The following is a 25,964-nucleotide window of genomic DNA, read 5'->3' on the forward strand; positions in this document are numbered from 1 at the left end:
CTCCCTGTCACTCACTCACTAGCTAAAGGGGCTCCCTATCACTCGCTCACTAGCTAAAGGGGCTCCCTGTCACTCACTCACTAGCTAAAGGGGCTCCCTGTCACTCGCTCACTAGCTAAAGGGGCTCCCTGTCACTCACTCACTACTTAAAGGGCCTCCCTGTCACTCACTCACTCACTCCCTAAAGGGCCTCCCTGTCACTCACTCACTAGCTAAAGGGGCTCCCTTTCACTCACTCACTACCTAAAGGGCCTCCCTGTCACTCGCTCACTAGCTAAAAGGGCTCCCTGTCACTCGCTCACTAGCTAAAGGGGCTCCCTGTCACTCACTCACTAGCTAAAGGGGCTCCCTGGCACTTACTCACTACTTAAAGGGCCTCCCTGTCACTCACTCACTCCCTAAAGGGCCTCTCTGTCACTCACTCACTAGCTAAAGGGGCTCCCTTTCACTCACTCACTACCTAAAGGGCCTCCCTGTCACTCGCTCACTAGCTAAAGGGGCTCCCTGTCACTCGCTCACTAGCTAAAGGGGCTCCCTGTCACTCACTCACTACCTAAAGGGCCTCCCTGTCACTTACTCACTAGCTAAAGGGGCTCCCTGTCACTCGCTCACTAGCTAAAGGGGCTCCCTGTCACTCACTCACTAGCTAAAGGGGCTCCCTGGCACTCACTCACTACTCAAAGGGCCTCCCTGTCACTCACTCACTCCCTAAAGGGCCTCCCTGTCACTCACTCACTAGCTAAAGGGGCTCCCTGTCACTCGCTCACTAGCTAAAGGGGCTCCCTGTCACTCGCTCACTAGCTAAAGGGGCTCCCTGTCACTCGCTCACTAGCTAAAGGGGCTCCCTGTCACTCACTCACTACTTAAAGGGCCTCCCTGTCACTCACTCACTCCCTAAAGGGCCTCCCTGTCACTCACTCACTAGCTAAAGGGGCTCCCTGTCACTCGCTCACTAGCTAAAGGGGCTCCCTGTCACTCACTCACTACTTAAAGGGCCTCCCTGTCACTCACTCACTCCCTAAAGGGCCTCCCTGTCACTCGCTCACTAGCTAAAGGGGCTCCCTGTCACTCACTCACTACTTAAAGGGACTCCCTGTCACTCACTCACTCCCTAAAGGGCCTCCCTGTCACTCACTCACTAGCTAAAGGGGCTACCTGTCACTCACTCACTACCTAAAAGGGCTCCCTGTCACTCACTGCCTAAAGGGCTCCATGTCACTCACTACCTAACCTGGGGGTCCCTGTCAGAATCCAGGTGAGAGGTGTCTACCATAATAAGGGGGCATTCTGCCTATTTATGTGAAATGCTGTCTATTTATGTGCCTCATGACTGCTGAATTTGTCTTGTTGGGGGCCTAATGATTGAATTTTTACTTGTTGGGGGCCTCATGATTTGTTGGGAGCCTCAAGATTGCTGAATTTGTCTTGTTGGGGCCTCATGATTTGTTGGGGGCCTCATGATTTGTTGGGGGCCTCATGATTGCTGAATTTGTCTTGTTGGGGGTCTCACGATTGCTGTATTTGTCTTGTTGGGGGCCTCATGATTGCTGAATTTGTCTTGTTGGGGGCCTCATGGTTTGTTGGGGGCCTCATGATTGCTGAATTTGTCTTGTTGGGGGTCACATGATTGCTAACTGCGAGACTATGGTAAAAGCTGAATCATTACCATATGAGACAATAGCATTAAACCTACTTTTTTTTTAGCTTTTTTAACAGAAAATAAAACTAGGAGGTTCTAAAAAAATGATGGAGCACTTCCTCCTTCCGGCTTGAAGGAGGAAGTGCTCGATATCGAGGCTTGCAACGCGTCCATTCGGACACTTGCACCTCGTTGAAACGCTGGGCGGAGAGCGGCGTTCTGGGTAATTAACCCCGCCGCATCTAGCCGCTCAGCTGTGGCAATTAGAGCTAACTTGAATCACGAGTATCCACCGTGGTTATTCGTGATTAATTTGTGGACAGCAAGCCTCCAACTAGCTCTGCCAACATGTAATGGCTATGCACATTTCTCAGTTTGGGGGGGGGGGGGGGCCCGGACTGATGATTTGTGAGGGGCCCCAAAATTTCTGATGGCGGCCCTGAGTGGCACTATGTAAATACAGCTGGAAAAAATGAGTGCGTCTTCAATTAGTTGTTAAAGAGGAACTCCAGTGAAAATAATTTAATATAAAAAGGTGCTTAATTTTTACAATAATTATGTATACATGATTTAGTCAGAGTTTGCTCATTGTAAAATCTTTCCTCTCCCAGATTCACATTCTGACATGTATTACATGGTGACATTGTTACTGTGGGCAGGTTATGTAGCTGTTCTGGCTTTAACAGACAGCTATACAGCCATTTCCTGTGTGTGTCATTGTTACATTGTGGCAGTTTGCCCAGAGAACGTACGGTACCAGAGCCTCTTGTGGGAGGGGTTTCAGCACAAAATCAGTCATACAGCGCCCCCTGATGGTCTGTTTGTGAAAATCATTATATTTTTCATGTAAAAGTGGGTATCAGCTACTGATTGGGATAAAGTTCAATTCTTGGTCGGAGTTTCTCTTTAAGTTGCTGCCTGTGCCCAGAAACAAGAGAGCCAAAGTTATGAAATAACACATTTATTTAACATATTTTCCCTGAAACTGATACACCTGGTACAGCGTAATTGCAGGTTTTATAGACCGTACAAATAAAATTCCTTTGGTTGTGCCTCAAACCAGTTCTCAGCGGCATGTTTGATGTCAGCAATGTCCACAAAACGTTACCCCTTCAGGTGTTTCTTCAATTTTGGGAATAGATAATAGTCTAAAGGGGCCAGGTCAGGTAAGTGGGGGGATGGTGGACCAATTGGAAACAGGGGGTGTACAATTTACTAGCCACAGCATTGGCTGTGTGTGCAGGTGTCTTGTCCTGTAAAAAAAAAGGGATCATTTTGATCAACTTTCCACAGGTTTTCATCTTCATTGCCTTTTTCAGCTGGTCCAGGAGGTTAGCATAATGCTGTACAGTGATACTAGAGCCCTGCGGTAGGTAGTCCACCAACAGAATACTGTCTTTGTCCCAGAGAACACATGCCATTACTTTTTTGGCAGATTTCTGAGTGCGGGTAAGGATAAAACCTGAAAACTTCCACATCTATGATCTTGAAACCAGGAAACAGTCAAAATAATGGCACCACAGTGGGTCCCCGCGGCTAAAGAAGTCCCTTCTTCTATTCCACTAACCTCGCCAGAATGCCCCGTGCAGCTTCAAAACAGCTAAAACAGCTTTGGATGTTTAAAATTGTTCTTTCTTCTGATCACTGTTCAAACATTTTGACTCCAACTTTGCTGAAACTTGACAAGAGAAGGCGCTATAATAATAGCAGAGACATCTGAAGAATATAGGTCATTGGTGGAGCCTAGAGAGGTGAGTCACTTTTCCTAAGCTTCGCTTCCGATAGTCTACATGGGAGGGAAGGGGTACATCTAGATAGGTCCTTCTAGCAATCTATACAGGGGTGATCCTTCTACATACCTGTATTGGGGGGTCCTTCTGCCTACCTAATCTGGGGCCCTCTGATTACTTATACCAGGGGTGTCCTTCTTGCTACCTATACTTGGGGGGAGGGAGGTCACATCTGACTACCTATAAATGTAATTAACATTTTGAAAGATTTATGCTTTGAGGAACCCCCATTTATAACAACTGCAGATGTTAACTCGTTATATACGGTAATACCCCATAGGGATGGGTTGAAAGTCATAGTTACATAGTTACATAGTTATTTTGGTTGAAAAAAGACATACGTCCATCGAGTTCAACCAGTATAAAGTACAACACCAGCCTGCTCCCTCACATATCCCTGTTGATCCAGAGGAAGGCGAAAAAACCCTTACAAGGCATGGTCCAATTAGCCCCTAAAGGGAAAAATTCCTTCCCGACTCCAGATGGCAATCAGATAAAATCCCTGGATCAACATCATTAGGCATTACCTAGTAATTGTAGCCATGGATGTCTTTCAACGCAAGGAAAGCATCTAAGCCCCCTTTAAATGCAGGTATAGAGTTTGCCATAACGACTTCCTGTGGCAATGCATTCCACATCTTAATCACTCTTACTGTAAAGAACCCTTTCCTAAATAAATGGCTAAAACATTTTTCCTCCATGCGCAGATCATGTCCTCTAGTCCTTTGAGAAGGCCTAGGGACAAAAAGCTCATCCGCCAAGGTATTATATTGCCCTCTGATGTATTTATACATGTTAATTAGATCCCCTCTAAGGCGTCTTTTCTCTAGAGTAAATAAACCCAGTTTATCTAACCTTTCTCGATAAGTGAGACCTTCCATCCCACGCATCAATTTTGTTGCTCGTCTCTGCACCTGCTCTAAAACTGCAATATCTTTTTTGTAATGTGGTGCCCAGAACTGAATTCCATATTCCAGATGTGGCCTTACTAGAGAGTTAAACAGGGGCAATATTATGCTAGCATCTCGAGTTTTTATTTCCCTTTTAATGCATCCCAAAATTTTGTTAGCTTTAGCTGCAGCTGCTTGGCATTGAGTACGATTATTTAACTTGTTGTCAATGAGTACTCCTAAGTCCTTCTCCAAGTTTGATGTCCCCAACTGTATCCCATTTATTTTGTATGGTGCTAGACCATTAGTACGTCCAAAATGCATGACCTTACATTTGTCAACATTGAATTTCATCTGCCATGTATGTGCCCATATAGCCATCCTATCCAGATCCTGTTGCAATATGACACTATCTTCCTGAGAGTTAATGATTCTGCACAATTTTGTATCATCTGCAAAAATAGCAACATTGCTCACTACTGCATCTACTAGGTCATTAATAAATAAATTGAAGAGCACTGGACCCAGAACAGACCCCTGTGGGACCCCACTGCTAACAGTCTCCCATTTTGAGTATGATCCATTGACCACAACTCTTTGTTTTCTGTCCATTAGCCAGTTCCCTATCCATGAACACAGACTCTTCCCCAGTCCTTGCATCCTCAACTTTTGCACCAGACTTTTGTGGGGAACAGTGTCGAAGGCCTTTGCAAAGTCCAAGTATATCACATCTACAGCATTCCCAATATCCATATTAGCATTCACTACCTCATAAAAGCTGAGCATGTTAGTCAAACAGGACCTGTCTTTAGTAAACCCATGTTGATGCTGAGAAATAAGATTATTTTCTACTATGAAGTCATGTATAGTATCTCTTAGTAACCCCTCAAATAGTTTGCATACAACTGATGTTAAACTTACAGGTCTATAATTTCCTGGATCAGATTTTTTGCCCTTCTTAAATAATGGGAAAACGTGGGCTGTACGCCAATCCACTGGGACTCTGCCAGTTGCAAGAGAGTCACAAAAGATAAGATAAAGGGGTTTATCTATAACTGAACTTAATTCCCTTAGGACCCGAGGATGCATGCCATCCGGGCCAGGTGCCTTGTCTATTTTTAATTTATTTAGTCTTGCCTTCACTTCTTCCTGCGTTAAGTATTTAATATTACAGTTAGAAGATTGAGACTCTTCCGCCTCTGTAGTTTGCAACAGTGCTGTTTCTTTTGTGAAGACAGAAGCAAAGAAAGCATTTAATAACTCTGCCTTACCTTGGTCATCCACCATTGAGTTCCCATCCTCATCCTTTAGGAGTCCTATACAGTCAACCTTTCTTTTTTTAGAGTTAATGTACTTGTAAAACTTTTTTGGGTTAGATTTGATATCCTTAGCGATTTGTTTTTCAGCTTCAATCTTTGCCTGCCTAATTTCTTTTTTACAATTTTTATTGCACTCCTTATAATTGCTTAGTGCAGCCTCGGTCCCCTCCTGTTTTAAGACCTTATAGGCATTCTTTTTCCTCTTCATTTTATCTTTAACCTTTCTATTCATCCATAGAGGCCTTTTTTTATTCCTAGACATTTTGTTTTCATATGGGATATACATACTACAGTATTGATTGAGTATAAGTTTAAAAGCTTGCCATTTCCCTTCAGTGTCTTCCCCTTGTAGTACATTATCCCAGTTCACCAAACTTAGTGCCTGCCTAATTTGAGTGAACTTTGCTTTTCTAAAGTTCATAGTTTTAGTGGTCCCGCTGCCCCGTGGCCTATCAGTCACCAGCTCAAACGTTATCATGTTGTGATCACTATTTCCCAAATGTTCTTGAACCTGCACATTTGATACATTATCTGGTCTATTAGAAATTATCAGATCCAGTAACGCATTTCCCCTAGTTGGTTCAGTTACCATTTGAGTCAAGTAATTGTCCTGTAGTGCTGCCAGAAATCTGCTGCTTTTACCAGAATGGGTAGCCTCAATACTCCAGTCAATGTCTGGAAAGTTGAAGTCGCCCATAATTATGACCTCATTTTTACCTGCAGCTTTTTCAATCTGCTGTAGTAATCGCAGTTCTGCAGCTTCATTAATAAGAGGTGGCCTGTAGCATACCCCAATAAGCAATTGGCAACTTTTATTTCCACCATGAATATTTACCCAAACGGACTCCACATCTTCGCAATCTTTCTCCATCTCATCGTTGAGGACAGCTGTAAGAGAATTCTTAACAAAGAGACAAACCCCTCCACCTTTTTTCCCTGTTCTATCCCTCCTAAACACATTGTATCCTTTTAAATTAGCTATCCAGTCATGGCTTTCATCCATCCATGTCTCGGTTATTCCCACAATGTCATAGCCTTTGTCATTCAGAATGAACTCTAGTTCGTCTATTTTATTTGCAAGGCTCCGAGCATTGGTTACCATGCACTTTATATTTTTACCACCACATTTACCAATTTTGTTTACATGAAATTGGCTACTTGAATTTTTACCAACCTCCTTAATCTTTACACTGTCCCCACCCCCCTCTCCACCCTCCATAATGATAGGTTCCCACTGTCTTTTTACCTCATCTTGTCTATGTATTGAGACTTTATCCTCCCGCCTCCCCCCAGATCCTAGTTTAAAATCTCCTCCATACATACAAGTCATACAATATTTTATGATGAAAGAAGGAAATAGGGATGAGAGACAGATACGGTATATAGTGATGTGTACAAGATTTGCCCTGGAACACAATTATTTTTGGTTTGAGGGAGAATATTATATCCAAAAAGTGGGTGTAGCCATGGGGGCAAAGTTTTCTCCAAGTATGGCAAATTTATATATGGCCCTGTGGGAGGAAGAGTCAATTTATAGGGAAGAAGATGGAGATTAATTATCTGGAAAAGATTTATCGATGATATTTTGTTCATGTGGAGTAGGGATCAAACAACCCTGGGGGAATATATTGATAGATTGAATGGGAAATCTGCTAATCTCAGGTTCTCATGTGAATATAGTAAAGTGGAAATACATTTCCTAGATCTTAACATAAAAAACTCTAATGAAAGGATTAATACCAGTAGCTTCTCTAAACCCAGGGATAGAAACATTTTTATAACGGTGGGAAGCTTTCACCATCCGAAATGGTTACGTGCAATACCTAAGGGACAGTTTTTAAGAATGAGGAGAAATTGTGGAGATATTGTTGATTATTACTCAGACACAGATAAATTAAGGGAAAAGTTTGAGAATAAGGGCTATGAACGGAATAATTTGATGGCGTTACAAAGAGAGATATCATTAATAGATATAGTATTTTGGAGGATAAAGTAAAGGTACAGAATGAGATGGTGTGTCCCTTTATTATAGGATATAGCAAGGAGTTTTGAATCAGGGTGATACCATTTATTGGCTAACTTAGAGATGGATAAACAGTGAGCTTTCAGCTTATAAAAAGCCTTCGTCGGACTGGATATAGTAGGCAATATAAAATAGTGAAGAAGATTATCACCAAACACTGGTCACTCCTTAAGGAGGATCCAGTTTTATGTTCAATTTTGCCAAAATATCCAGAAGTTATTTACAGGAAGGCTCCAAACCTGAAAAATATTGTAACATCGTGTGCAATAGAGACTCCCCAATATCAAGGGGTGAGTTATTTTGGAGAAACAGGCTTTTTTAAATGTAGGAAATGCCTACCATGTAGGACATGTGTTTCCACTCCAAGAGTACAGCAGACATTTGGAAATGAGAACTATGAAATGAAGCAATTTATAACATGTGAAACCAAATTTGTAGTGTACTTATTAACCTGTCCCAGTGGGAAGTTTTACGTGGGAAGGACTAAAAGGCCCCTTAAAGAAAGGATAGGGGAACACATCAATAATATAAAAAATAGGGTAAGGGAACATTCTGTATCAGAACACTTTAGGGTGTATCACTCACAAGACCCTGTTGGCTTAATATTCTGTGGGATAGAAAGGAATTTGGGGAATTGGAGGGGAACACATAGGATTAGGGAGATATCTAAGGCTGACACCAAGTGGATATTTGCACTTAACTGTATGGAACCTAATGGACTAAATATAGAACTGGACCTTGTTTTTTAACAGATGAGTAATAGTTAATGAGACTGTAAAATAATATGTAATTGATTGATCTGCGGCAGAGAAAGCCTAATATACTGTATGTATTCTGATTGATTGGTTTATTAACTGTATGACCAGTAGATGGCAGCAATGGGTGTATACATGTTCTTTGATGATATGTTGTTTATTTATTAATTTTAAATTTAATTTCAGATGAAATTTGTACAAATATATGAATTTTATGGTTGTATTAGGAATTGATATTAAAGCGGAATATAACCCTGCATTTCAACTTTGCTCTAAAACATTATTTACAGCATATTATATGCAACCAGCATTTTTTTTTTACAAGACCAGCATTGGAAGGGTTACACACAGAGCTTTAAAGTTCCGTGGATAGAAATGCAGACGCATCCGAAGTTTAGATAGATACATTTAAGTAAACAAAATGTAACAAGTGTGGAATGTGACACACACTCTCTGACTGTGCAGGAGCTGGAGGACAGCTAGAGAGTGTATAACATTCACCACTTGTTACATTGTGTTTACTTAAATGTATCTATCTAAACTTCGAATGCGTCTGCATTTCTATCCACGGAACTAGTAAAAAAAAATGCTGGTTGCATATAATATGCTGTAAATAATGTTTTAGAGCAAAGTTGAAATACAGGGTTATATTCCGCTTTAAATACAAGATTTAAAGGGAGCCAGAGATGTTGGGGGGAAGCTTTTATACATACCTGGGGCTTCCTCCAGCCCCATACGCACCGATCGCTCCCACGCCGCCGTCCTCTGCTGCCTGGATCCGCCGGTACCGGGTCCTGTCATTGGCGCAAGTCGGCCGGCAGACGTGGCAAATTGTCCGCATCACACAGGGCTCCCTCCATATACGTACGCATGAGGCTGCCTACTGCGCAGCCTCATGCGTACGGGTATGGAGGGAGCCCCTGTGATGCAGACAATTGGCCGCATCCGCCGGAAGTGACGGGACCCGGTACCGCCGATACAGGAAGCGGAGGATAGTGGCGTGGGAGCGATCCAGGCTTATGGGGCTAGAAGAAGCCCCAGGTATGTATAAAAGCTTGTTCTATTTTTTAACAAGGTTCCTCTCTGGTTCCCTTTAATGTGATATCGGGAGTGCTGGAACGACTTCTACCATTCTACAAGATAGGGGGCCGGATTAGTTTATTTACTGATGGGCTTCCGTGCATTCCATCTAAAGATAAGTAATGGTGCGCAGCTTTTTATTCCTTATGCGCCGTATTCGGCGCACGCGCATTGACGCAGTGGCGTGGCACCAATTAGATGGGACGCATAGACTTCTACTTCCGTTCACTTCATACGGCGGAAGTATGCGGACGCGGCGGCGGAAGTGACATTACGCTACCCGACGGGGAGGAAGGACGCCATAGAGGAGGGTCTCTGAATATGGCGTGGATATTTAAATCGCCGAACTAAAACCATTCCGTTTGCATGCCCCTGATGACGCAACTGCGAAACCGGTCGGGCTTACGGATGGTAGATGAGGACGGCACTCCAGGTTATATTGTGATATGCGAGATTACATTGAGGGTCCCTGTCGCAAGGGCCCGGAAGTGAGTACTGTAACTGTATTGAACTGTGGTTCTGCAATAAATGTGGTGTTTTTAAACGGAGTACACTTAGATTTGTCCCAGTTATTATTATTTTATATACAGTGGAGGAAATAATTATTTGACCCCTCACTGATTTTGTAAGTTTGTCCAATGACAAAGAAATGAAAAGTCTCAGAACAGTATCATTTCAATGGTAGGTTTATGTTAACAGTGGCAGATAGCACATCAAAAGGAAAATCGAAAAAATAACCTTAAATAAAAGATAGCAACTGATTTGCATTTCATTGAGTGAAATAAGTTTTTGAACCCTCTAACAATAAAAGACTTAATACTTAGTGGAAAAACCCTTGTTTGCAAACACAGAGGTCAAACGTTTCTTGTAATTGATGACCAAGTTTGCACACATTTTAGGAGGAATGTTGGTCCACTCCTTTTTGCAGATCATCTCTAAATCCCTAAGGTTTCGAGGCTGTCTCTGTGCAACTCTGAGCTTGAGCTCCCTCCATAGGTTTTCTATTGGATTAAGGTCCGGAGACTGACTAGGCCACTTCATGACCTTAATGTGCTTCTTCTTGAGCCACTCCTTTGTTGCCTTTGCTGTATGTATTGGGTCATTGTCGTGCTGGAACACCCATCCACGACCCATTTTCAGTTTCCTGGCAGAGAAAAGGAGGTTGTCGTTCAGGATTTCACGATACATGGCTCCGTCCATTTTCCCGTTAATGCGATTAAGTTGTCTGTGCCCTTAGCAGAAAAACACCCCCAAAGCAAAATGTTTCCACCCCCATGCTTGACGGTGGGGACGGTGTTTTGGGGGTCATAGGCAGCATTTTTCTTCCTCCAAACACAGAGAGTTGAGTTAATGCCAAAGAGCTCTATTTTGGTCTCATCAGACCACAGCACCTTCTCCCAGTCACTCACAGAATCATTCAGGTGTCCATTGGCAAACTTCAGACGGGCCTGCACATGTGCCTTCTTGAGCAGGGGGACCTTGCGAGCCCTGCAGGATTTTAATGCATTGCGGTGTAATGTGTTTCCAATGGTTTTCTTGGTGACTGTGGTCCCTGCTAATTTGAGGTCATTCACTAACGCCTCCCGTGTAGTTCTAGGATGCTTTTTCACCTTTCTTAGAACCATTGACACCCCACGAGGTGAGATCTTGCGTGGAGCCCCAGAGCGAGGTCGATTGATGGTAATTTTGTGCTCCTTCCATTTTCGAACAATCGCACCAACAGTTGTCACCTTCTCTCCCAGCTTCTTGCTAATGGTTTTGTAGCCCATTCCAGCCTTGTGCAGGTCTACAATTTTGTCTCTGACATCCTTGGACAGCTCTTTGGTCTTTCCCATGTTGGAGAGTTTGGAGTCTGCTTGATTGATTGATTGATTCTGTGGACAGGTGTCTTTTATACAGGTGACTAGTTAAGACAGGTGTCCTTAATGAGGGTGACTGAGTAGAAGTGTCTAACCACTCTGTGGGAGCCAGAACTCTTAATGGTTGGTAGGGGTTCAAAAACTTATTTCACTCAATGAAATGCAAATCAGTTGCTATCTTTTATTTAAGGTTATTTTTTCGATTTTCCTTTTGATGTGCTATCTGCCACTGTTAAAATAAACCTACCATTGAAATGATACTGTTCTGAGACTTTTCATTTCTTTGTCATTGGACAAACTTACAAAATCAGTGAGGGGTCAAATAATTATTTCCTCCACTGTATGCAGGGAGCAGCTGATGTCTAAAGGAGGTGAAGCTGGAATATGATTCAATGAGGAATTCTAAGGAAAGTGATCGTGTTGGTGATCAATATTGGATACCAAACCTTATAACTTGGGTCTCTTCAGAATTTGGTAAGCCTGCACTTTGAAGGGTGTTTGGTGATGGATATATTAGTCTGAAGTTCCCTATAGCGCTGAAGTTATAGACGATCTGTACATCCGTCCTGAAAGAGGAACAAATAAGAAGAAATATTGGACAGAGATCCCTGGTTCCCCCAGAAAGGGGCAGTTAGAAGCTATGAGACACTACAGGGGATACGCTATTTAAGTGCCAATCCCAACACACAGATGTATTTTAATTTAATTTTGTCTATCAATATTTAGGCATAATTAAGGACTTTCTACAGGTGGATACAATATTGTAATTTCCATCTACGTGCAACAGAATACATGTATTCCTCTGACATCATCTCCAGCTCCACATTCCTTACCCCTCACGTCATTCCCCACCCATTCATTTCATGACTCACATCCCTCTCCTCCGCCTATGCCCGTTGTCTCCTTGCCCCGCCCCCTGCAATTTCGCCACCTCACTTCTAGTTATTATCCGCGGGTGCCCCTCCTCTCGCAATTGTTACTTCACCGTCATTTCCCAATCCACCCCGCCCTCTCTGTAGTCCCACCTCTACTCTCGTCCCAGCCCCGCCCACCTCTAACTTCATTTCTCACATTTCTCACTTCCGCCTCATGCGGACCCACCTACACTAGCCTGAGACGCATCACAACACCCTCTCTCGGATTTCCCTAACCCCACCCACTATCCTGAGACACACACAGCCTCTCCTCGGATATTCCCAGCCCCGCCCATAGCCTTTTGCTGGATTTGCTCCGTCTCGCACTGTCGTCACTTCCAATTCCCGCCCTCCACGACGCCATTTTAGTTCCTGGGAATAGAGGAGAGGGCGGAAGCGGCGCCATCAGCTGGATCGGTGTGTTGTGTAATTCTGCTTCCCCAACGGCTGTTGTTCTAGGCGGACAGTTAATCGGCATAATGCCCTCCACCCCGCTCCGAGTAGCCGTAGTGTGCTCCAGCAACCAGAACCGCAGCATGGAGGCGCACAGCATCCTCAGGTAACCGAGAGGAAGGGCTCTCCCCAGCTGTCGCCAGCTTTATCTCCCAGTTGGCAGCGGGCGCTCCCGCCACCGGAATGGGCAGATGCGGGCAGGAGTTTGGCAAGATCTCGGTGACATCAGCTCTGCGTAAAATGGCGGCGTTGGGAGGGTTATGCAAGGCTGGGCCCAGTACTGGATAATTGTAGGGAGTTACAGGTGTTGAGCCACAAGGAGGACGAACACTCATTGATGGCCACCGAATGTGGCAGATCAATCCTAACCCTGATCTGAATTTGATTATAGAGGGATTGAATCCCCCAATGCATCACATCCAAAACTAAAATTTAGTTTAGTACTGCTGTGGTATGCTAATCACTCCCTGCTGTCTGTTTTCTGTATTGTAGTGAGGTGCAGTCTCCTTCCCTACCAGGCTGTTGCTAGTACTATGCATTGGTTCGAGACAAGTGGTGCAACACAATTAATTTCAAAAAGTAGGAGCGCAGGTATTAGGGTTTGTTTGAATTTTATTTTCAATAAAAAAACCTGCAACATACAGATAAAAAATCATCTACCAAGAACCATTAATTCCCACATACAATCCATCCACACATACACACATGGGAGTTTGCGGTGTCTATAAAAAAGATAAAAAATAATAAAAAATGAATGAAAAATCTCTATAAAAATTCTCTGCAGGGAATCATATATAAGAATTGTCCACATATGTAAGAAGACGTGTATATATATATATATAGAGTTGATCCTGTATGTGATGACCATGTGTGACAGTCAGGCCATGTATTTTTGTAAATTCACCTAGAAGGATAAAATTGTATACATGCGTTTTGGAGACCTCTATAACCAGTATACCTTGGACAAGTAATGGTAGCTGTATAAATTCGTGGATGGAATCCCTCCAATACCACTCCACATTACCTGCCTCCTCCGTAATACTGGATTGGTCTCACACTGTCCCCGCTGTCCCTGCGGTGTTCTCCGCTAGTGTTCAAATTGTAACACTGTCAGTACGTACGCCCGTACTGGCGTTTCAGCTTACGGTCCAGCTGGCTGCACAACTCTTCCTGGTGTGACGTCACCTGTTCTCACTCTTGCGATAGTTCCTATTCACCCGCTGTGCAGTCCTTCTCACAATAGGAGGAAGTATATTGGTGTTGCGTTCCACCCTGGTTCTCGATTCTTTCCTGGTTCTCAAAATGCTGTATATATTTGTGTAACACAGGAAAATCAAGCGGTGGTTACAATTTTCGATCCAGGTACTTTGAGAAAGTCCTTGGGGCGCCCCTCCAGACCTCAGATTGACATGTTTCGACAGATTCAATTGTCTTCTTCAAACCGACATTACCTGGTTTCCTATATATAAATTCTGGGTTGTCCGGCAACAATTCATTTAACACTTTATCTTCTCTCAGCAAATGCCAGTGTTTAGCAATCAATTTCTAAGTATGATAAGGTTGGGGAGTTATACGGTGTTGAATGGGAGCTGCGGTGTTATGTTTAACATAATAATGCTAAAAAATAGTTATGGAGAGAAATTTAGAAGGAGTATACAGCCTTTAATTTGTATAGGAAGAGGAATTTGGAGGAATATACATGAATGAGTGGAATATAAAGGAATTTCTATGCATAATGATATATGGATAAAACAGGAAGAGGAGGAGTTTATAGAGTATATAAAGATGGAGGTTTTCAGTGACAATCCAGGTACTGATTCTGATGAAGACAATTGAATCTGTCGAAACATGTCAATCTGAGGTCTGGAGGGGCGCCCCAAGGACTTTCTCAAAGTACCTGGATCGAAAATTGTAACCACCGCTTGATTTTCCTGTGTTACACAAATATATACAGCATTTTGAGAACCAGGAAAGAATCGGGAACCAGGGTGGAACGCAACACCAATATACTTCCTCCTATTGTGAGAAGGACTGCACAGCGGGTGAATAGGAACTATCGCGAGAGTGAGAACAGGTGACGTCACACCAGGAAGAGTTGTGCAGCCAGCTGGACCGTAAGCTGAAACGCCAGTACGGGCGTACGTACTGACAGTGTTACAATTTGAACACTAGCGGAGAACACCGCAGGGACAGCGGGGACAGTGTGAGACCAATCCAGTATTACGGAGGAGGCAGGTAATGTGGAGTGGTATTGGAGGGATTCCATCCACGAATTTATACAGCTACCATTACTTGTCCAAGGTATACTGGTTATAGAGGTCTCCAAAACGCATGTATACAATTTTATCCTTCTAGGTGAATTTACAAAAATACATGGCCTGACTGTCACACATGGTCATCACATACAGGATCAACTCTATATATATATATATATATGTATGTATGTATGTATGTATGTATGTATGTATGTATGTATGTATGTATGTATGTATGTATGTATGTATGTATGTATGTATGTATGTATGTATGTATATATATATGTCTTCTTACATATGTGGACAATTCTTATATATGATTCCCTGCAGAGAATTTTTATAGAGATTTTTTATTATTTTTTATCTTTTTTATAGACACCGCAAACTCCCATGTGTGGATGGATTGTATGTGGGAATTAATGGTTCTTGGTAGATGATTTTTTTATCTGTATGTTGCAGGTTTTTTTATTGAAAATAAAATTCAAACAAAGTCTAATACCTGCGCTCCTACTTTTTGAAATTAATTGTGTGGCCAATTGGCAGTGAAGACAAGGGGCTCTTCACTGCAACTTAGGAAGCAGCAGGTGGAAGGATTGTCTCTGTATATATATAAATATTACGGAACTTAGTCTAGCAGCGCCATCTAGTACATTGTAAACAAGTGGTGCAACACTTTTTTTTTTTTATCTTGATCACTCTAATCATATCTGCTGGTTATCTATCATGCAACATGCTTAATCGAAATTACGATTAGACTGGGCAGCAAATTTCAATCTGTCTGTGCTGAGCGAGTGCCAGTAGCTTGAGGCAACACTTCAGTTTGCTAGATTTTCAATAGCTTTCATGCAGCGTATGAGGGGATGTCCAGTTGATTTTTGGTAAAATACTGGTAGATTAAACATTAAAAGCAATACATTCCCTTACGATTTGATCGAATCTACAGGGAATTGAATGGGAAAATCTATGTATAGGCACTTTAAGAGTTTTAGCAAGGTCTCACTCATGGGCCCCTCTTCATCACTGTCGCCACGCTTACCTATACAGTGTGGCTCTGTTGAAACGTGAAGGGGGGGCACTAAAATGTCGCACCTTGTCTCAACAGGACATACAATTGGCTAACAATTGGTCTTGCTGTGGGCTGTTTAATAGGGGCAAGTTAGTGGTATTTCCCAGACAAGGATAGCATTGTGATGGGAACGTGGCACGGTACACTACCATAACCTTCCATGCAACGTTCGGCCAGATCAACTGCTGCCATATGGCACTACATGCTAATATTGCCTAGTTTTTTAAAAAAGTAAGGTTTTTAGCAGACAAGTCCGGATTCACTTCCAAATGACATCCATTAAAAACATTGGATTGTCTGTTAATTGGAAGCAAATTTATTCTACAGACCAACTGTTTTATTAGTGATCGGCTGAGCACATCATGCTGTGTGGAAGTACTGATTCCAAATGTAATGTGACAGATTCAAAAATCCTGTCAGAACCTGTCGGGAATAACAGGCTAGATCGGGCATGGGCAAACTCGGCCCTCCAGCTGTTACGGAACTACAAGTCCCACAATGCATTTGCCTTTGAGTCATGACTGGCTGTCAGACTCCTGCAATGCATTGTGGGACTTGTAGTTGGAGGGCCAAGTTTGCCCATGCCTGGGCTAGATAGTAGTGCCATTACACACAAGTGCTCGTTCTGCTAGTATTGCCATCTGCTTGATGCATACTTAGAAAATACCTTGAAAATATATGCAGGTGAAACTCAAAAACATTGCATAAGCTGTAAGCCATAATCATCATCAAAATTTTAACAAGGGCTTGAAATAACTTGTTTTACATGTAATGAGTCTTTTTCTTATATATTTGTTTCACCTTTAAAGGGAACCAGAGGCCCCAGAAAGATTTTATACATACCTGGGGCTTCCTCCAGCCCCATACGCAAGGATCGCTCCCACGCCGCCCTCCTCCGCTTCCTGTATCCGGCGGTACCGGGTCCCGTAGTTTCGGCCAGTCAGCGGCAGCACACGGACAATTGTCCGCATCACAGGGGCTCCCGGCATACCCGTACGCGTGCAGCTGCATACTGCGCAGCCGCACGCGTAAGGGTATGGAGGGAGCCCCTGCTCATGCGGACATTTGGCCGCGTCCGCCGGAAGTGACGGGACCCGGTACCAGCGATCCAGGAAGCGGAGGATGGTGGCGTGGGAACGATGCAGGCTTATGGGGCTGGAAGAAGCCCCAGGTATGTATAAAATCTTTTTTTCTTTATAGGATTCCGGCGTCTCTGGTTCCCTTTAAGTTGAATTACTGAAATAAATGGACATTTGCACGATATTCAATTTTTTTCGCATTTCACCTGTATTATGTAGTCTGACTCTATATAAATGTTTGTGTGCAGGACCTCGATCAAGTTCATCAGTTCCACAAGTAGGGGGATGATGGGCCGTATCTTATAAACTTAATAACTTCAGCACCTAGCAACTGAAAAAGCGATTAAAGTTTAAAGCATTAAAATTAAACATACTGTATTTCGAGAGTTTTTTTTTTTTTTTTTTTTTTTTTTTTTTTTTTTTTCATGCTGGGAGCTATAGGCTAGGTTCACAGTGGTCGTTGCATAATGCAGGGCTGTGGAGTTGGTTCAAAAATATTCCGACTCCTCAGTTTGTGAAACCTCCGACTCAGGGTAACCAAAAAGGCTCCGACTGACTCCTCGTCTCCGACTCCTTATTCTAATACTTATCAGGGCTGTGGATTTTGTACAAAAATCACCCAACTCCTCAGTTAATGAAATCAGACTCCGACTCCTGGTAGCCAAAATTGCTCTGACTCAAACTCCGACTCCATAGCCCTGGCATAATACACATGTTTTTTAACCACTTGCCGACCGGCCACTACCTATTGGCGGCGGCAAAGTGGCACTCCCAGGACCGCATAACGCAGATCGGCGGCACCTGGGGGACTAATTAGCCAGGGATCGCTCGCAAGGATGCGCGCGCATCCGACGCCATTAGGCTCCACCCGCCTGTGATGTCAACCCGCCGGCTGTTTAGAAGCGCCAACGGGTTGTTAACCCCGGACCTGCCACAAAGTGTATAATATACTTTGTAACGTATATACAAAGTGTATTATACAGGCTGCCTCCTGCCCTGGTGGACCCAGTGATCAAGGGACCACCAGGGCAGGAGGCAGCCCTCCTAGTGAGCGCATACACAGATCCTGTCCCGATCACCCACAGCACCCCTCACACCCCCTCAGACCACTGTTTGCACCCAATCACCCATCAATCACCTCCTGTCACTATCTGTCAACGCTATGTTTTAGATTAGGTCCTAAACTGCCCCTGGGGGCTCCTGATCACCCCACACCCTCAGATCCTCCCCAGACCCCCCCTCCCTGTGTATTGTATACATCTATTCTCCCCTGTAATCACCCATCGATCACCCCCTGTCACCACCTGTTACTGCTACCCATCATACCCATCAGATCAGACCCTCATCTGCCCCTTGCGGGCACCCAATCACCCGCCCACACCTTCGGATTGCCCTCAGACCCCCCCCCCCCCCCACCCCGATCACCTCGCTAGTGCATTGCTAGAATCGATTCTTCCCTTTAATCAATCACCCAGTCACCCCCTATCACTGCTACCCATCAGATCAGACCCTGATCTGCCCCTTGCGGGTACCCAATTACCCGCCCACACCCTCCGATCGCCCTCAGACCCCCCCCCCCCCGATCACTTCCCCGGTGCATTGCTTGCATCTATTCCCCCCTCGAATCGCACCCTGAGACACCCATCAATCACCTCCTGTCACCCCTAGCGACACCTACCCATCAGATAAGGCACTAATTTGCCCCGTGTGGGCTCCTGATCACTCGGCCAAACCCTCAGATCCCCCTCAAACCCCCCTCCGATCATCTCCCCAGTGCATTGATTGCATCTATTCTCCCCTCTAATCACCCCCTGAGACACCAATCAATCACCTCCTGTCACCCCCTAGCACTCCTATCCATCAGATCAGGCCCTAATCTGCCCCCTGCGGGCTTCTGATCACCTGGCCAAACCTTCATCCGCTCCACCGCAGTGACAGAATTTTTTTTTTCCTGATCTCTGCTGGTCTCTACGACTTAATTGTGGCTGAGACCAACCGTTTGGCCACACAATACGCAACCGCCAATCCAAGAAGCTACCATGCCCAGCCTTTTTGGTAGAAATTACTCCAAGTTTCCGAACGTAACGTTTTTTGGGGCCTTCTCCTTAACATGGGTCTAGTCAAAAAGAATGAATTGCGGTCTTATTGGTGTATGCACCCAATACATCACATGCCCATGTTCTCTGCTGCCATGTCCAGGTCACGATTTGAGAACATCCTGCACTTCAGTGCCACTACAACCTGTCCTCTAAGAGGTCACCCTGCTTATGACCGGTTCCACAAAATTCGGCCCCTCATAGACCACCTGTCATCAAAATTTGCAGATGCTTATACCCCTGAACAGTCATTTTGAGGCATTTGGTTTCCAGACTACTCCTCATGGTTTTGGGCCCCTAAAATGCCAGGGCAGTATAGGAACCCCACATGTGACCCCATTTTAGAAAGAAGACACCCCAAGGTATTCGTTAGGTGTATGGCGAGTTCATAGAATTTTTTGTCACAAGTTAGTGGAAAATGACACTATGTGAAAAAAATAATCAATTTCCGCTAACTTGTGACAAAAAGTAAAATCTTCTATGAACTCACCATACTCCTAACGGAATACCTTGGGGTATCTTCTTTCTAAAATGGGGTCACTTGTGGGGTTCCTATACTGCCCTGGCTTTTTAGGGGCCCTAAACCGTGAGTAGTCTAGAAACCAAATGCCTCAAAATGACCTGTAAAATCCTAAAGGTACTCATAGGACGTTGGGCCCCTTAGCGCATCTAGGCTGCAAAAAAGCGTCACATGTGGTATCGCCGTACTCAGGAGAAGTAGTGTATGTTTACACATACCCATGCTGGGTGGGAGAAATATCTCTGTAAATTGGTGTGGGTGTGTGTGTGTTTTAAAAAAAAAAAAATAAATGGTCATTTACAGAGATTTCTCCCACCCAGCATGGGTATGTGTAAAAATACACCCCAAAACACATTTATACTCAGTGTTCTCCCCAGAATTTTTTTCCAGCCGGGTGGCATAAAATAGTAGCCGGGTGGCATGAAAAAGTAGCCGGGTGGGGCGAGTTGAAAATGCAGGGCAACTGTGCTTACAGTATAGGAGGTGGTGAGGAGGTGAGCCGATGACAGCCGGGTGGTCACCAAATCTAGCCGGGTGGAGCACCCGGCTAAAAGAGCCTGGGGAGAACACTGTATACTATTTCTCATGAGTACGGCGATGCCACATGTGACACTTTTTTTTGCAGCCCAGGTGCGCTAAGGGGCCCAACGTCCTATGAGCAGCTTTAGGCTTTACAGGGGTGCTTACAGTTTAGCATCCCCAAAATGCCAGGACAGTAAACACCCCATTTTGAAAAGTAGCCACCCCAAAGTATTCAGAGAGGGGCATGGTGAGTCTGTGGCAGATTTCATTTTTTTTTTTCCGTCACAAGTTAGCAGAAATGGAAACTTTTTTTTTTTTTTTTTTTTTTTTTTTTTGGGTCAGTGTCGTTTTCCGCTAACTTGTGACAAAAAATAAAATCTTCTATGAACTTGCCATGCCTCTTAGGCCTGGTGCACACCGAAAACCGCTAGCAGATCCGCAAAATGCTAGCAGATTTTGAAATGCTTTTTCTTTTTCTGTAGCATTTCAGCTAGCATTTTGCGGTTTTGTGAAGCGTTTTTGGTGTAGTAGATTTCATGTATTGTTACAGTAAAGCTGTTACTGAACAGCTACTGTAACAAAAAAATGCCTAACCGCTCTGAAGTGCCGTTTTTCAGAGCGGTTTGCGTTTTTCCTATACTTAACATTGAGGCAGAAACGCATCCGCAATCCAAAATCTGCAGCAGCCCGGGAGTATGCGTTTCTGCAAAACGCCTCCCACTCTGGTGTGCACCAACCCATTGAAATACATTACCCTAGCGGATCCGCAAGCGGATCGCAAACCGCAGCAGAACCGCTCTGGTGTGCACTAGGCCTTAGTGAATTTTTTGGGATGTCTTTTTTCCCAAAATGGGGTCATTTGGGGGGTATTTATACAATCCTGGGATTCTAGCACCTCATGAAACATGACAGGTGCTCAGAAAAGTCGAGATGCTTCAAAATGGGAAAATTCACTTTTTGCACCATAGTTTGTAAACGCTATAACTTTTACCCAAACCAATGAATATACACTTATTGGGTTGTTTTTTTTTTTTTAGCAAAGACATGTAGCACAATAAATTTGGACAAAAATGTATAAATGTTACTTAATTTGAAAAATTGTATGTCCACAGCGCTTAAAAAGTTAATGCTTTTTATTGATCCAAATAATTTTGAACAATACAATCCTGATTCTAGGCTAAAATGATTATAGCACCTTCCCCCTTAAAAACATCCACACGCAGACACTCACTCCATTCAAACTCACTGCAGTGAGATAATCCACAAAAATGTCTCTAAAAAGGGGATCCCAGTAAAGAATCAATAAAGATTATTGTGTTCCAATTGTAGCAAAAAGTATCCAGACAGTGTCCAGTATGTATATCCTTTTTAAAACCGTAAATCTGTTATCCAATCTGGCACTCTGTAACAGAGTCCTCGTTTAGCTTATCAATTGCTCACATATAATGGATAATCACAAGTCCATATAATGCAGTATATTATCCAGGCTGTAGGCTGTAGGCTGTTGGCTTATCTACGTTAGCGTCCTCACGCCTGCAACGTACCAGTGACGTCACTGAGTCAGATTTGCAAACACTGTGGAGCGCCCGATCTCCATTTGAGACGCACGGGATCCAACCAGCTTCTCCCGTTCTGACACTATTGCGCAACAGCCGCCTCTCCTCCTACACGTGTGTATCTGGCCAGAACGAAGGTGGATTGAGGCAGCGCGGAGATCAGTGAATACCCAACCTGCAGGAGGGTAATGTATGCGGGTCCGCAGATGTTTAGATAAGCCAACAGCCTACAGCCTGGATAATATACTGCATTATATGGACTTGTGATTATCCATTATATGTGAGCAATTGATAAGCTAAACGAGGACTCTGTTAGAGTGCCAGATTGGATAACAGATTTACGGTTTTAAAAAGGATATACATACTGGACACTGTCTGGATACTTTTTGCTACAATTGGAACACAATAATCTTTATTGATTCTTTACTGGGATCCCCTTTTTAGAGACATTTTTGTGGATTATCTCACTGCAGTGAGTTTGAATGGAGTGAGTGTCTGCGTGTGGATGTTTTTAAGGGGGAAGGTGCTATAATCATTTTAGCCTAGAATCAGGATTGTATTGTTCAAAATTATTTGGATCAATAAAAAGCATTAACTTTTTAAGCGCTGTGGACATACAATTTTTATACAATATTTTGGGCGTTTGAGGATCACCTAGTCTAATCAGCTGCTGACAATCCATTTGGCGCGGTTTTCTTTAATTATCTCATTATTTGAAAAATGTCAGCACAGAAAGTTAAAACATTTTTTTTTGACAAAATTCATGTCTTTTTTGATGAATAAAAACTAAAAATCACAGCAGCAATCAAATGGCACCAAAAGAAAGCTGTATTTGTGACAAGAAAAGGAGGTAAAATTCAATTAGGTAGTAGGTTGTATGACCGAGCAATAAACTGTGAAAGCTGCAGTGGTCTGAATGGAAAAAGTGTCTGGTCCTTAAGGGGTTTTAAAGGCTCATACACACATCAGACCATAGTCTTTGGAAAACGAAAGATCACAGACCAATTTTACCCCCCTCATGTAGTATGAGAGCCATACCTACACAGTCTATTCTGTGGAGCTGAACTCCCCATCAGACAGAAATCTTTGCAAGATTCTGCACACAAAGATGATGTAGACATTAAAAAGATCCGTATCTGCAAAAGATCTGTTCCTGCAAAAGATCCGTTCCTGCAAAATGCATTCATAGTCTGAGATCTGCAGATCCTCATACACACCTTGTTTAACAGACATTCATCTGCAGATCAGATCCATCAGGATGGCTTTTCAGATCTGCAGATTGTCTGATCTGCAGATGAATGTCAGTTAAACAAGGTGTGTAGTATGATCTGCAGATCTCATAGACAATGAATGCAATTTGCAGGAACGGATCTTTGGCAGGAACAGATCTTTTGCAGATACTAATCTTTTTAATGTCTACAGTATCTTTGTGTGCAGCATCTTGCAAAGATTTTTTTCTGATGGGGAGTTCAGCTCCATAGAAGAGACTGTAAAGGTATAGCTCTCATACTACATGAAGGGTGGTAAGATTGGTCTGTGATCTTTCATTTTCCAAAGACTAGTCTGATGTGTGTATGAGCCTTTAGACTGCAGTCCTTAAGTGGTTAATGCTAATGGGAAGCTAAACAAAAATCCCAGATGCCTAAGAAGGAATGCTCTGGGTCCTATAGCGCCCTTCTGTTCCTCACTAGTGGCCCCCTGTCTGAATCTCCCAACCCCGGAGGGTTTGGAAGTCAGGAGCCTAAGTGCTCCTGCAGCCTCTTTCGGGGGCAGATGTATTTGACCAAATTCGAATACTGCTACTAGGGGGGAGGGGGGCAGCGCGCAGGGACTGTAGAAGCAGCAGGAAGGCTCTATAGCAGGGGTTCCCAAATGTTTTTTTTTCTTCAGTGAAGGGCCGGGTGAACATGCTTCAGAATGCTGGAGGGGGGGGGGGGCGGGGGAGCAGGAACATGCAATGAATCTAGGTATTGATTCTCCCCAATCATGCCCAGAGGAGACCTCCCAGCAGCAGTCATGTGGTGCCCAAAGAACATCTTTGTGTACCAGACAGTGAAGCATACCCAGGTGACAAGCTGCTGTCCAGTTGGACATGTCACATGATGCAGGATTGAAAGCCAGCGAATTACTGCTTGCTGGCTTCTACAGTATGTGGATGGGTGGTGCCAGCACTGCTATTCTATATTCAGGCCACCGATATTTAAAAGCGCAATGGGCCACATCTATAAGTTATACATTTTGTGTTTGGGGGCCAGTGAAAAAGCCTCGGGCTGCATTCGGCCCGAGGGCTGTAGTTTGAGGACCACTGCTCTATAGGACAGAGCCTCCCTTCTCCTTTGGTAAGTATCTGTTTTTATTTTATTTTTTTAGCTTCCCATTTGCTATGACTGAATTGCAATAGCGACTGGACATAGATTTTAATACAAAGACTGCACGCAGCAAGATAGAATGTGAATGTGAACAGTCCCCTAGAATTGTGTGGGCAGTGAGCTGACCTGTAGAATTATTCTGCAACACAACTGACTGCTGAGAACAGGGCTTTAAAGCGGAATATAACCCTGCATTTCAACTTTGCTCTAAAACATTATTTACAGTATATTATATGCAACCAGCATTTTTTTTTTTTTACTAGATTGGAAGGGTTACACAGGGATTTTTGCAGACGCATCCGAACTTGAGTTAGATACTTTTTGTTTACACAAATGTATCAAAGTGTTTATTGTGACTCATCTCTCTCACGGAGAAGCAGTTGGAGGACAGCCAAAGAGTGTGTAACATTTCTAAATATATACATATAACTAAATAGAATGTAACTATCTGAACTTCTGCTCGGAACTTAAAACCTCTGTTTAACCCTTCCAATGCTGGTCTAGTAAAAAAAAAATGCTTTTTGCATATAATATGCTGTAAATAATGTTTTAGAGCAAAGTTGAAATGCAGGGTTATATATATGCTTTAGTAAACTCAGTCTAACACGCGCTAAAGATAAAAAAACAATTTTAATTCAATATTGTTTCCATTCACTCAATCCAAGATTCACACTCCACCCAATTTCATTAAGCTATTTACAACCTAATAGAAGGGCCCTTCTCTTTATGCTCCTTTCTAATTGTGCACATAAAAAAGATAAAAATGTCAATAAAAATCTCAATAAAAATTGTGTATAAGTTCACAAAAAATGAATACTCTCAATTGGATGAATTTCATATGGATAAGGTGGCATACAGCTGTATCCATAAAATGCAATCCTCACACATATACAAGACCAACTCACGGTACTGCAGAGTCTCTCTTCACAGTGTGTTCTCACATCAAATACTGTTATCAGCCTCCACAGAGGTACTAGTAGTCTTATTTAGCACCCCTGGGTCCAGCGTACTTCCACGTTACTGGCAGCTCCCAGTCTCTCCGTACCTGTAAGCGGGGTTACCGCACGAGGGTCCGGCCTCCTTGTAACAATTCCTCCGTGTGATTGCTAGCATCCGGGTGCGGCCTGCGTCACTTCCCGTTGTTAGACACGAGGGTCCGCTCGCCACACTTCCGCTTAGTTAGCTGCAGTCAGCACTGTTTCTTTGGGTGACGTCACCACTCAGGTCTCCTGGATCTTTGTATACAGACGGCCGCTGAGCGCTCTTACGGCTAGTCTCTTGTCCAGGACCCGTACACTTGTTACAATTCTGTGTTACAACCTCTACGCGTTTCTGCCAATCAGCGTTGGCCTTCTTCAGGAGGGTTTTCTTCACAATCTCTTTTCTTCTATTAGGTTGTAAATAGCTTAATGAAATTGGGTGGAGTGTGAATCTTGGATTGAGTGAATGGAAACAATATTGAATTAAAATTGTTTTTTTATCTTTAGCGCGTGTTAGACTGAGTTTACTAATACAATACAATTTCAGGGGTTTAAGGGACCCCTTGTCTTACAACGCTGCTTAATTAGTTAGGAACCTATCAGCGCCTGGTGACACAAGTGTACAGTTTTGAATTATATATATGCTTGCCTATACTTGTACAAAGCATAGCTAAATGTATTAAAACCGTATTACTTCCTATTCAATAAAATTTTTTTAAATGGCTAGCTTTACAATATCTGGGGGATACTTCAGTAGGGGGAAGCCTCAGGGTCCCAATGGGGCTTTTCCCCCTTCCTC

At 43.4% G+C, this 25,964-nt stretch overlaps 1 protein-coding gene across 1 annotated transcript in view; it reads left to right on the forward strand.

Moving 5' to 3' along the window:
* Positions 1–12,412: 12,412 nt before the first annotated feature.
* SSU72 (SSU72 homolog, RNA polymerase II CTD phosphatase) overlaps positions 12,413–25,964 on the forward strand; it is a 115,229-nt gene continuing 101,677 nt past the window's right edge. Inside the window, exon 1 of the mRNA XM_068240581.1 lies at positions 12,413–12,828. Coding sequence (XP_068096682.1) covers positions 12,749–12,828 — 80 coding nt within the window. The 5' untranslated portion in view covers positions 12,413–12,748. The remainder of the gene's footprint in view (positions 12,829–25,964) is intronic.

This window comes from Hyperolius riggenbachi, chromosome 6, assembly GCF_040937935.1.
Source record: "Hyperolius riggenbachi isolate aHypRig1 chromosome 6, aHypRig1.pri, whole genome shotgun sequence".
NCBI lineage: Eukaryota > Metazoa > Chordata > Amphibia > Anura > Hyperoliidae > Hyperolius > Hyperolius riggenbachi.